The 13,243-nt window shown below is 42.6% G+C and overlaps 1 protein-coding gene across 4 annotated transcripts in view; it reads right to left on the bottom strand.

Annotated features, from left to right (window-relative positions):
- The window catches only part of HERC2 (E3 ubiquitin-protein ligase HERC2), a 157,611-nt gene that overhangs the window by 28,085 nt on the left and 116,283 nt on the right, over window positions 1-13,243 (bottom strand). For all 4 annotated transcript variants that reach the window (XM_065446812.1, XM_065446814.1, XM_065446815.1 and 1 more), the window contains exons 52-58: window positions 12,667-12,807; window positions 12,490-12,580; window positions 9,568-9,745; window positions 5,951-6,204; window positions 4,799-4,943; window positions 4,030-4,255; window positions 125-311 (exon numbers count right to left, since the gene is read on the bottom strand). In XM_065446812.1, the coding sequence (XP_065302884.1) occupies window positions 125-311; window positions 4,030-4,255; window positions 4,799-4,943; window positions 5,951-6,204; window positions 9,568-9,745; window positions 12,490-12,580; window positions 12,667-12,807 (1,222 nt within the window). The remainder of the gene's footprint in view (window positions 1-124; window positions 312-4,029; window positions 4,256-4,798; window positions 4,944-5,950; window positions 6,205-9,567; window positions 9,746-12,489; window positions 12,581-12,666; window positions 12,808-13,243) is intronic.

The raw sequence follows: 13,243 nt of genomic DNA, 5'->3' as shown, positions 1-13,243 counted from the left end.
TTCACAGGTTGAACAGTTCACTCAAGATTCAAAAGTAAGGTAGGAGCCATATCTTCATGCTAATGACAGCCTCCCACCTTGATCAAAGGCAAGAAAATTTATGGGAGAAAGCAGGGCTTCTCACCTAGCGTGCATAATCTGGAGAGCCTGCAGCACCTGGTGCAATGCCTGCTGCTTGGCCTCTATGCCATCAAGTGAAAGAAGAATCTTGGTAAGAGATGGTCTCGCCATTTTGCTTCGCTTTGACTGTGCATTGGAGTCCTGGGAGCTCTCGGGTTCTGCAGCCATTTCTGATGTGGGATCTGCAGAGCCTAACGATGACAGAACATGCAAATCAAAAAGAACTTACTGTGAGAAAAAATGGTGCAGTCTGTTATACTGGAGTTTGTTGTGCTATAGCAGAGGGCTAGTGGAGGGACACCTCCATTACTAAGACAACATGTAAGTGAATATCTGACATCACTGTGAAATATGAAATCATGCTACCAGAGCTTACCGAACCTTGCACCATTCTAGTACAGACAAATGCAGACGACAGCTCAAAACAATGACACGTAAGCTTGTCAGCCTTAACTAGAAGCATTTGGACCTGCTTATTAATATATTAGTGCTAAATAAAAATTAACCAATTAACAGTTAACTTATTAACAGATTCATGCATTTATCATGATGCACTGCATTTCAAAGTTGGCACTCCACTATGCAGAATCAATATTTCTTTTTCAATTTTTCTTGCCATACATAGCAAAACAGTGGAACTACCTTCCCGTATCAATTCTACCTATTCAGGGCCATGACCTATTTACAGTAAAACTTCATTAAACCGCACCTACTTAAACAGTTGTTTCCTATTAAAAGTAGTAAAGTCAAATACCCAACTCAGCAGCCATTGAACATAATGCGTTTTGTATCCGCATAAACCATACCAGCTTATTGCATACGTATCAGTTAACACATAGCGTTTCCATTTTTCATCATGAAATCATGGCGGTACTGCGGCCCGGCAGAACAAGCTTCAGAGATTGGAACAGCCTTCAAGCAGAAACGCAGAGGGCGCTTGGAAGGGTGAAGCCACATCAACATCAACATCATTTCCGCGCCGTGCCAGAGTTTGTACCAGAGACGGAGAGCGCTGCAACCCGTGTTGTGGGGTCGCGCAAGCTAGAACAAAAACAGGGTTCTCAGCGAAAAATTGGACATCGTTCATGCTATCAAACGTGGCATGAAGAAGTCTGTGCTGGCACCTGAGAGGGATCTACCATTGACTACAGTGTGTGGCATTTGGAATGTGAAGGAAAAGTTGCTTGGCGATGCTGCTGTGACCACGAAAATATGTCGGCAATGAGGTTCGATTTTTCGAGGTTCGATTTTTCGCCATCGTTGCCTTTGTTATTGCCAAAGTGTAGCCTAACAACAGTGATGAGGACCACACGGAAAGCGAAAGTACAGGAGATTCAGGCTCAACAATGGCAGATGTTGCACGTTACGTCAGCCTAATGCGGGTATTTGCTGAGAAGAGGGGGCTGGCGGAAAAGCTGGGTCATAGCTTAAAACGAGTTTGAGGCCACCGTTGTCGCTGCTAGCCCGCTGCGTCATCAAAAGAAAATAGACTTTTGTCGTGTGAAGTGAATAATTACTGCATGTTTTCCGCCCTTTCATCACACTCTCTTGTAGTTCGGTTTTTGACAGGTAAGTGGGCGATCTCACGCTATTTCGGTTAAGTAGTACTGCCATACTTTTTTCGAGCTCCAGCCAACTACGGTTTAACGAGGTTTCACTGTATTCAATGTTTAGTTAACATTAAATAATAAGATACTTTCGTATTTATATTGTTCATAACTCACCTTTCTGTAATGTCTATCTTACCCTGAAGGTATTAGCAATAAATAAATAAATAAATAAATAAATAAATAAATAAATAAATAAATAAATAAGAATAACCATAACACAAGTGGAAAACAATGTGTACAAAACACATTGCGCATACAAGTGTAAGTAAAATTGGTACAGAATAAACCAAATTAAGCAAGTAGAATTATCTTTTCGTCTAGCTCTTGTGTCAAAAACAAGAAGTCAGCACAAAATAGGCTCCTACACAAAAATTAGTGTTGCAAAATATCAGCAGGTGAAAGAGTGTACACATGATAAGCAATGAGCAATGTTTTAGTGTTGTAAACTGCATAACATAAGTATGGAGGTGACATAAAACATGAAAAGAACATGAAAACAAGATTTAAAACTATCACCATATATTCAACTATGACCATCTTGGCTTTGATAAATAAAAAATGAAGGTTTCTCAGGTATATATGTTTAGACTACAGAAAGGACTGAACATCAGAGCAAATACAACTGAACAAAAATATATAGTGGTTTAGCATAGCGCTCATATTGGCAATGAACATCTTTACAAAGGGAAAAGAATGTGCATGTAATGGCAAGTAAACATACTGAAATTATGAATCATTGCCATTAATAGGTGCAGAAAAACTTATCTTGACTAAACCAAGAGCAAAAAAGAAAAATTTGTTTTTTTGTATATGCATCTTCAACCGTACATTATTTCTTAACAGCATAGCAGTTCCTACGAGCTGAAGTCTAACCCCTGTATGCAGAAATGCATCTTAACTTGAAGGCCATGCTTGAGTTGACCTAAATGACGCCTACCGCAAATGCACCGAAGGAAATGCAGTGAGTACTTTGGGAATGTTCATGCCAGGTGTAATTTAAATCAAGTCAAGAACAGACTTCAAGTTGCATTTCTGAATGTGGAGGTAATTACAGAGAATTAATTCAAGGTTAGAAGTATAGTAATCCCTCATTCACTGAAGCTCTGATATCTCGAAATATCGGTTAAGTAGAAATTTCTTTCTGGCTGTGGTTTCAACCCATGTGTTTTTCTCCCCTTATCTTAAAATGTTTTTGTGCCGGACTCCGGATATCTTAAAGTTTCGACTTCGAAAATACCAGGAATAAGGCAACAGGGCAGCTTCGGCAGCGTTGCTTGCACTTTCTTTTTATCCGGCAGCAGGTCACTAGCCAAAACAGATGCCATGCAAGACCATGCTCCCCACTTATATTTCGCCCTTTTGATGCACAGGCGTCAAATAATCCATTTAGCGAAAAAGCCTGCGGCATCCCACTGGCTGCAAAGCCTTGTCCCGAGCGCGCCTCGCATGATGATGACACTGACTCGCATTTGCTGGCCCGGGCCTCAACGGAGCAGAGCGGGCGAAAGGGAACACCTGCTGCTGCAGTAGTGGGGGAAGAGGGCATCGCCGCAATGCCACGTCACCCTCGTTCTCGCTCTCAGAAGCCTGTGTTATCCGCACGTTCCTCGTCCGCACAGGCTCTCATCTGTATTCTAACCACACCTTGGTAAGGCCAAATTAAAAGGCACCAAGCATCTCAACATGCTCACTTGCCTGCGGAGTTCATAACTCAAAGGAAGGAACACTCAGCGGCATTCAATAGGACATTAATGCTTTCGCATTCACAACTCACAAGAAGTGCTTAGGTGTCCTTGGATTTTTTTTCTGCTTATCACCGCATGTGCACACATGCTCGGCTGCTTGCTGACATCTTGTTGTGGACTCACACAGCAGTTGTGAGCTGGGAGTCCCCCTCTCACTTAGGGCCTGTCAGTGATGCATCAATGCGGTCACAGCATATTAATTGGGACCTTGGGCAAGATGATTGGCACTTTTGAGCAGGTGTGATCAGCTCATGTGCTGCGCCTAAGAGAAGCCAGAATACTAGCCCAAAGCATTTCAGCGAGATGCTCAAATGCTCTTGACCGTAGACGCCGACATATTCAGTGCTGATGCATGGGATAGTGACTGAAAATATTACTAGCGGTATTTTGGAAAGGCTCCATGTAGTCTACCTGCAGCCAGAGGGCTTCTATTTTCATCATTTGCTTATCTCAAAACTGTGTGTATATCGATTTTTTTTTTCTGGTTTTCACAGCTTCGAGTTAATAGGGGTTTACTGTACTTTGATGATAGCCTATATTGAAAACACACCGACCTAGTGCAGAAGATCCGAGAGGGTCTTTAGCCACTGCAAAGAGAACTGGGTTGTGGCCATTGGTGCGTGCCGACTCTGACGTCATCCACGCAACACTGTGTGATGATCCACAAGCTACTCGTGTGACTTTGATTCCATCTAAGCCATGCACCAAGGCAGGTTTGCGGTTCACTGTAGTATTGCCATTGCCTTGCTGCCCGTGGTCGTTGTCACCCCAAGCATACACCTGGAAAATGACAAAACATGCCTTGAGCGTGAGCGAAAATAAACATTGCAGTAGCATACATTGAGCAAACCTATGGCTCCCCTTTATGATTGTCCTTTTTTCTCTTGTAAACCAGCAGCCACGAAATCCAACTTTGTAATGGCTACGTTCTATAAGAACCACCAAGTTACAATGACTACAGAACTTGTGATCCCATTCCGTTGATACTGCTTTCTCACCACTAGACACCACGCTGGACCGCCATAAATATGAGTGTGCTCTCTTGCGAGGGCTGGCTAAATATTTTGACAGAAAGAAACAAGCGTTCATACAAACACAAAACTTCATGGTGGTTGTGCGTTGCTCACACCACTGCTCATGAGCTTACAACTTCGAGAAAGAACTGGCTCTAGGGAAGGCAAAACCTTGTGTGAGCTCCCTTTGTAATGTGTAAGCATAATACACTTTCAAAGAATGACCAAAACAATAATCCCCCCTCTGTCACCTACTTTCACACAGGTCCTACATCACTCATGAAAGAAAATGGAAATGAACTTGACTTACCTGGCCTTGATCAGTCACGGCAAGACAGTGCAAAGCTCCAACAGACACATGAATGACCTTTTTCCCCTGAAGACCTTCTACCAGTTGTGGCTTTCGGACATGAAAGTCTGTGCCATGGCCAAGGCGGAAGTAGTCCCCTTTGCCCCTGATGAAAGTTCAATGTACAAAAATTATTATATTTTTGTATCATATCAAGACAACCTTGCATCCACCATGAAAAAGAAGTGCACAGCCTGACACAAAGATAACGCATTGTCTAAATGCCTGGCATAGCACACAAAAGGGTACTGAACCTAAAATTTAGAAGAAAGTAAGATTTCACAAGGGATAGTTGGGACAGCCAATGCCTTGTGACTAACTAAGGCTCAAATGCACTCCAAGAAACAAGCAACACAAAGTTGTGAACAATAATTTATATCTTTTAACGACACCACAAAAAAAAAAATACAGTTGCTGGCCATTTGTTCAGATAGCCAACCCAACATCGCAATTTCGTAGCATCAGATGTGACATGACGTATAACAAATGCCACATTATGTGAACATGAAACTTTTTACTACTATCATGAAATTTCAGTTACATGCCATAGTACTGTAGTTCAAAGCTGAGCAAAACTTAATTACTGAGTTCTCTATGAAAATGATGTTATAAAATGGGATAAAATTACTTTTCTGTTGAAATATGTTTCTTCACAATGCTTAGTGGTTCAAGCATTTTCACAATCCTCTCTGCATCTTAAAAATCAGTTGGTCACTGTAATGGGGCTGATGATGCTGCCACATGAGCAGCTTTTTTCTCATTTTGCCCCTCAATACTGTGCTTCGTCTTGTAGAAATAAACCATACCATACCATTGTGCATGGCAGAATGCCATACAGTTGGCAGCCCATACTACACAGCGCTGTGCCGAGCTTACTTTCTATAACAGGATGCCAAAAGTTTTGATTAACAACACTGGCTTTCTTGCAGCCCATGTAATTAAATCACAGTTTCAATGTACACATATGCCTACAACCATGCTTTGCAAGGGCAAAGTGCCCAGCTTCAGAAAGAGGCAACTGCAGAAAAATAAATACACACACACAAAGAAAGAGGAAGAAAGAACCATAAATGCAGCTGTATCGTCACAGGCCAACAACAGTGTCTTTCTTACCAGGTCCACACTTGTCCTGATCGGGTGAGCGCAAGTGAGAACTGCGCCCCGCATTCAAGCTGGCAGACGCCCAAGCCCTGCAGGCGTTCTACAGCATGGGGCAGGCTGCAGCCTTCGCTTCCACCTCGTCCCAGCTTGCCAAAGTCCCCATCGCCCCATGAGTAGACTGTGCCGTCTTCGGCCAGGGCCAGTGTCTGAGCGTCCCGGCTACCGCATGCCACTTGCACAATGCGCTGCCCGGACAGTGCCAACACCTGCCACACAAGAGTGGAAGCAACACATTCTGTGTAAAGTGAACGGGAGCTAAAAAAAATCAGGAGTGTAGTGTGCCATAAATATTCATAATTTTTATAGTATAGTCTTTGATGTTCCATTCGTACTAAGTTTGAGAATTCACTCTTCAAAGTTGTCAAATATTCGTTTCTGTTCAAATACTATAAGGAATAATAACAGCTGTTGCAGCTCACAAGGAAAAAGACTTATGAAAGCACAGACTCTTCTAGACAATTCTGCTGTGAAAGAAGGGCGATTGTTGTAAAGACGCCCCAATGACTAAGTGAACGCACGCTGATCCCTTTTGCAAAAAAAAGTTTTCAGTTGCTCAACAAGCATGCCTTGTTGAGCAATAATCGTGTTCGGCGTGTTCGGCTTGCTCCGCAGGCCGCCATTTTTGTTTTGGTGTCTCGCACTGAGAGCGGCAGCCGCTTGCTTGCCATCCCGCAGCAAATGCGGGATGAAAAAAGAAAATGTGTATTTTCGTGGGAAATTTAACCTGTGTAATGATTGCACCCCTGAATTTGTGTCAATCTTTTTGGACAGAAAAGTGCGATTATTATGCAAGTAAATACGATATGACACATTCTTTACATGTTGTCCAAGTTATCCTATCTACAAGTGGCAGCCAATTGGTTCATTTGAAAACCATATTGTGTTAGTACAGTAGACTTGGGTTAATTTTGATTCTGGTTAATTCGATTTTTGGGTTAATTCGATCCTGGCTGAAGGTCCCAACCAGCGCCCATGCATTTCATTAGTCCCAAATAAAAACGTGCAAATATAGAATAGTAGATTTTAAATTGAATATTGAATGGAATCAATAAAAAAAGTCAAATGTTAAATCAGGTATCGAATATCAGAATATTTTTCACACAATGTAATGTGTACAAATTTAGGGAAAAAAATACGGTGCTGCACACACTTGGGAGTCTTGTAGCATTACATAACAAAAATTTAGCAAGCTATCAGTAGCTTAGGTACACAGAAATTGGGATAAACAGTATGGTCTACTCTTATTAGAGAGAACACCAAGTTATTATGCCAGCTCTGATTAGAGTTCAGTTCTTGTACATGAAGGTCTGAATAATACACATATATTTTTTTTTGTCCGGAGAACAGAATCAAGTGCATTTCTTCCCTCTAAAACTAATGAATCAGTGACATTCTGTTGTACTAAATACTGATGAAGTTCCCAATTTAATAGTGAATGTGTGCTTTGTGGCAATATTTTATCTATTGCATAGAGCCTTCCCAGTTTTTCTCCAAAATATGTCCGTCCCAACTTTACGGCAGTTGGGTTAGGTGGGTTGTCGTAAGGCCAATCTGCGCGACAGACGAAAGGACCATACATCACGTGACATGATCACCACTCCACACACATCTGGCACAAAAGGTAAAGAGCAGGCACTGTCTGTGCCTTTCCATTGTAAGGTTTGACATGATTTGGAACATCATAGCAAGTTTGCACGATGCTCGCTATCCCTCACCCTCCTTCGTTCATAAGCCATTTGTGCAAATGCATGCAACAAAGTATTGGCACTTTCGCGATCGCCACATAACTCCAAAGCTAGTCTTGTGACAGGTTGCTTGAAGCTACAGAAAGCTACCAATGTGTGTCTATGAATGGTGGCGGGAACACGAGGCTGCCGTATGGTGTGTCACAAAGATGGCGGCCTTGAACATCTTCAACGGGAGTACGGTAGTGCGATTAAAAGACGGGACAAAATAAGACACATAGGGACACACACAGCGCTATGTGTGTCCGTATGTGTCTTCTTTTGTCCCGTCTTTTAATTGCATTACCGTACTCCCCTTGAAGATGCATTACCAACAAGCCCACATTGCAGCCCTCGTGGCCATGAACAACTTTGTTGCCATCCCATGCACTTGCTTTCATTTGCAAGGCGGTCTGTTGGTTTTCGGAGTGTTGTAGGGCTGCTGCAAATAGATAATTGTCGATTTGACACCAAACAGTAACGTTAGTTGCCAACACCCGATGATGAAGCGCTGTTAGGCCTAATGACCTAAGCAGTGCGGCCGTGGCGAAAATTCACCGCCGTTTGATGTGGTAACGGGCTGCCCATCACAAAGTGCTTGCTGCTAATATGTTTGTGCAGGTAGCTCATCAGTGATCGGTCCCAAGAACACGCATGTGGGTTAGATTGACGGCTGTTGAAGCAGTGTGAAATTCATCACCACATGTCCAACACAACCTGCATGCTTATGGGCGGCTAATCAGCCTGATCTTCGCACATTCTTTGCATTTTACAAAATAACTGCTGCTTCTGTAGCCATTCCATCACATTATCATTTTTATCAGTCCTGTCAACTCGGACAAATCTTGTACCAACAGAGCTGGCTCCGATCAATGGGGCACCGTTTTGCAAATTGCAGCGTTCAGGTATTGTGTGTGCAATTCCTGCATCAGGCCGACATTGGAGAGCGCTTGCTATGACTATAAGTCTGCTACTGTGTCAGCCTAGTTGGCCCGCTTGCGGCACGCTTGGCACTCCCTGTGCGCCGAAAATAAAGTGAAACGCTTGCTTGGGCGGCATCGCGCACGGTGGGATCCACGGCGCATGTTGTCTGCATGGATCTCTACACCGAACATACTGAATATTCAAAAAATTGAATAGTACATATTTGAGTATTCGTACAACCCTAGTTCCAAATTGTTGGCAAGCCTGCGGAGCGCTTGGCACTCCCTGTGCACCGAAAACAAAGTGAACTGCTTGCTTGGGCAGCATCGTGCATGGTGGGATCCACGGCCAATGTGGACTGCACGGATCTCTATGACAAATATATTGAATATTAAAAAAATCGAACAGTACATATTGAAGTATTCGTACAACCCTAGTTTCAAATGTTCATTATTTCAATCCTAAATTGGCTTTTGCCGGATAACTTGAACTTGTCCAGTCAGCACAACTGTTCCTGACCTCTACGGTGACCTCAATGGCGACCCATTTAGTAGCAGCATCTATCTTGACGGAGCTTATGTGACAGTGAATGCATTGAACGTCATCTCCCATCGAAAATACCATTTTTGGCCCACCCTAGGCAAATGTTCGTATATCACAGTATCAGAAAAAAGAAGTAATAATAATAATAATAATAATAATAATAATAATAATAATAATAATAATAATAATAATAATAATTTTGTTTAGAATACAGCCACACACCATCGGATTAGGACATGCACTGCATTGGTAAAACATGAAACACATGCATCTGTGTGTTGCATCCCTCGATTTCAAGTTGTATGTCTAAGAAAAAAAAAAGTGCTTGTGGTTTTCACATTTTTCCTCATAACTGTACATTAAGAACGCTCAGTTCACCTGCTTTGGTCTTAGCTGGGTCAAGTTGTCACCATGCCCTAAACGGCCATACTCGCCGAGTCCCCATGTGTAGAGCTCGCCACTGGACGTGATAGCCGCACTGTGGGAACTCCCACAGGAAATGTCCCTCACACGCTTGGACTTCAGAGCCTCAACGAGACGGGGCCTTTCACAGCTCCTGAAATTGCAGGACATGTCACATGTGATCAATGTCATCACATAGCCTTGAACATGACGCCACTTATCTCTAAGCTGCAACAGCAACAATTACAAAATATGCAGGTGAATCCTCTAATAATGCAACTCTAAAGATTTAGACTATGTGAGAGCCATAGCAGTGTAGCAAACAACTTCACCTCACATTTTCTTGAGCTCCCTGTCTACCAATACTTTCCATGGCTGTTTTCTTTCACTGCCATGGCATTGCAAGCTTAACAATATTCATCTAAGGCAAAAAAAGAGGTGAGAATCAGTCTTGAAAAATTTAGCTTGAAGAGTGTTAGTCCCACGCTATAAAACACAACATTATCAGAGCACAGTTTTTATTGGATATAAAGAATTTATTTAGGCAAGTATGTTATTATGGCATTTGAAGATAAATGCGGAAAATGGGTATAAAGTTCCAGCATCAAGTACATGCAACTGTACTTTGAATTTTTAGACTACTATACTGAAATAAAAAAAAAATTATGTTTAGTTTTTACTCATATATGTACAATACAACCTCATTGATACAACCCTGTTTCATAAGATTTCCTGGTGCCAACGTTCGCAATTGAGACAACAAAATAATGACCTAAAAATTACCCAATACAACCACACGTTGTCCTGCTCAAACCTGGACCATCAAATCCAAACCATCCAGCATGCTGAGAAGATCGCCAGGGCCTATGGGCTCCTGAACATCTAGCGCACCCTCTAGAAATTCGAATAAAGTTTTACTGAACCGAACCAATACAGTTACATGTAATTTTTACTAGTTAATACAATCCTGGAAAACACGAGCTTTTGGCACCAATATTCAGTATAACACCAAACTGCAATTGTATTGCCTGTATGTTTCCCGGCCGCTAGATCCCAAGTGAACAAGAAAAGGTGTGAGGTACACACAATCGAGAGAAGAGGTGCTTGCCATGGCAGCTTCCCCGCCCACCTTGTCATGTGAAAATGCCAGCGTGCACTCAGTTTCCTCTTTCCGTACCAGAAAATCTCCTCGCAGGTCCTCACACGTCACATTCACAGCTATCGCTGCCAACCCAATTGCAATAAACATCTTCACCTATTTGTTTCACAGCGTGTGTGGCGTAATGCCTTTGGAAGCATATTGCATGCTTTTAATAGGTGTAACTCAAATGTGCCACCACTTCTTGGTGCAGGCACGCAAGGTGAGCATCATGTTTCGATTTAGTTTTACTTTCCCATTGCCGTCTTAAAACACTATGCAATAGCAAAGCGACAACATGCGTCTTGGGATGCTTGGGCCCTACCAGCTCAATGCACAGTGGCGACGTCTTGTGCTTCAACACTTCGCCAACACGTCACATTACATAGATGTCCCCTACAGTTGAGTCTGCCAAATTCTGGGTGAATTTCAATCGAATGTTTTCCTGCCTAGCACATATTTTCTTGCAATTTTACGTGAAACGTAAGAATGAGGTTCTATGTACTGTATTTTATTTGAACCATTTATAAACAGTGGCCTTGCACTCTGCATTGAATTATGTGCACCCTATCGCAAGGAAATAAGAACTAGCCAGCTGTTGCTGACAACAGCCTGAGAGGAAATAGTGGCGGCATGACTGAGAGCTTCCTCACACCTGGCTGGAGGTGAGGTGAGGCAAGGTGCGGTTCTCCGACGCTGCGCATATTGTAGCTACCAGAGAGAGGACCAGGTGACGCAAGTGCAGCAGCGAGGGAAAGGAAGATGCGGGTGACACGAGGTGTGCGGTTGGAGGCGTGAAATGTGTTTGAAGAGATGGGAGAAAGCGATTTCCACCGTCCCTTTAGTTTTTAGAAACGAAAAGTGTGTCGTTTTTGCGGCAAACTAGACTCCATCATTGGGTGCGAGCGAGCCAGTGGAATGATGTTGCTGCCTCTTGGAAAGCTCACCACTGTTCCAGTCGGTCTTTTCTTTTTTTCCTGCTGTGCGCAACACCACCTAGCAACCACACAGAGAAACTAATAGCTATAAATTGTAGTAGTCATACATATTACTATTTGAGAATGTGTTTAAGCTTGAGAAGAAAAATACATTTTTTATATAAAGATTTTATTCATTAGAAGAGGTGAAACATTTCGTTTTGTAGTATACTGTCTGCAAGCAGATGACAAACGAGGCACGTAAACTTCTGGGGAATTCATCGCTTGCCAATTGGTTGCTCTCCCCCTCATGTTCTCACAAGGTTTGCATACTACCAACTTTGTTATGTTGCAGCAACTGAACAGAATGCGTTTCGAACAACGATCTCTGACCATGCCCCAGGACTCACGAAAGTGCTTAGGCAGCTTCTTTTTTCACCTATGTATTTCTTCTATGCTCATGTTACCCCAGGAAATACATTTCGACAATGATGACTGAAATTATAACTGGGCTGCTGTGATTTTTATTTGTATTGGCAACATTACAGCGCTTATACTAGCAGCTACTGCTATTTGCTGCTTTGTGTTGTACCCCTTGATATGCCCTGAAAATTTTATTTGTTCTTATGGACTTGACATACAAAATACTCATGTAGGGCTTTTGTGTAATCATGTCACTTTTTGCTCCACTATTTTGGCTTTAATAAACTGTACAAGCCATGAGTGTATGTAAACTATGTAAAATGAGCAGGGTCCCGTCAAGTTGGCCCGTAACCAGCTATTTGTTTAGCTATCTAATTTTGCCATTATGCCAACAAAAATACCTGAATCAAAAGGACTCACATTCTGTTGCCATGGCCCAGCTTCCCATCATCCCCTTCACCCCAAGAGAACACCTTTCCATCCACGGTCAATGCAAGTGCATGTCTTCCACCTATGAGAAGTTGAGGTCGGAAATGAAGTACATGTATTGTGCAGCGTACTACTATATGCCAAAACATGAGATCATTTGGTGCTCACCAGAGTGAACAGCCACTTTCCTAACCACATACTGGCCAAGTGCCGTCAACTGCCGAGGTACGGACACATTGTTGCAATGACCAAGACCAAGCCGCCCGTTGGTGCCTTCTCCACAGGCATACACTTTGCCATCATGAGAAACTGCAATAGCGTGTTGAAAGAGCACGGTGAGTATGATATAGTAAGAGGCACACATATCAGCACTGCTATCTAAGAAAACATCATATCACCAAGGTGCTGACACAGTGATCTTTTGTTTGACAGTTTGAAAAAAAAAAAATTATGGGGCTTTACGTGCCAAAACCACTTTCTGATTATGAGGCACGCCGTAGTGGAGGGCTACGGAAATTTCGACCACCTCAGGTTCTTTAACGTGCACTTAAATCTAAGCACACGGGTGTTTTCGCATTTCGCCCCATAGAAATGCGGCCGTCGTGGCCGGGATTCGATCCCGCGATCTCGTGCTAAGCAGCCCAAGTTTAAAAGTTTTGCATAAAGTGTTAACATTAATAGACAGGTAGCAATTGACAATAAATATAGCTAATCAAAATGACATTAGTATTTTACTGTGTTGTTT

Source organism: Dermacentor albipictus, chromosome 3, assembly GCF_038994185.2.
Source record: "Dermacentor albipictus isolate Rhodes 1998 colony chromosome 3, USDA_Dalb.pri_finalv2, whole genome shotgun sequence".
NCBI lineage: Eukaryota > Metazoa > Arthropoda > Arachnida > Ixodida > Ixodidae > Dermacentor > Dermacentor albipictus.
Note: the sequence above shows the minus strand (reverse complement) of the source record. Positions and strands in the feature narration are given on the sequence as shown.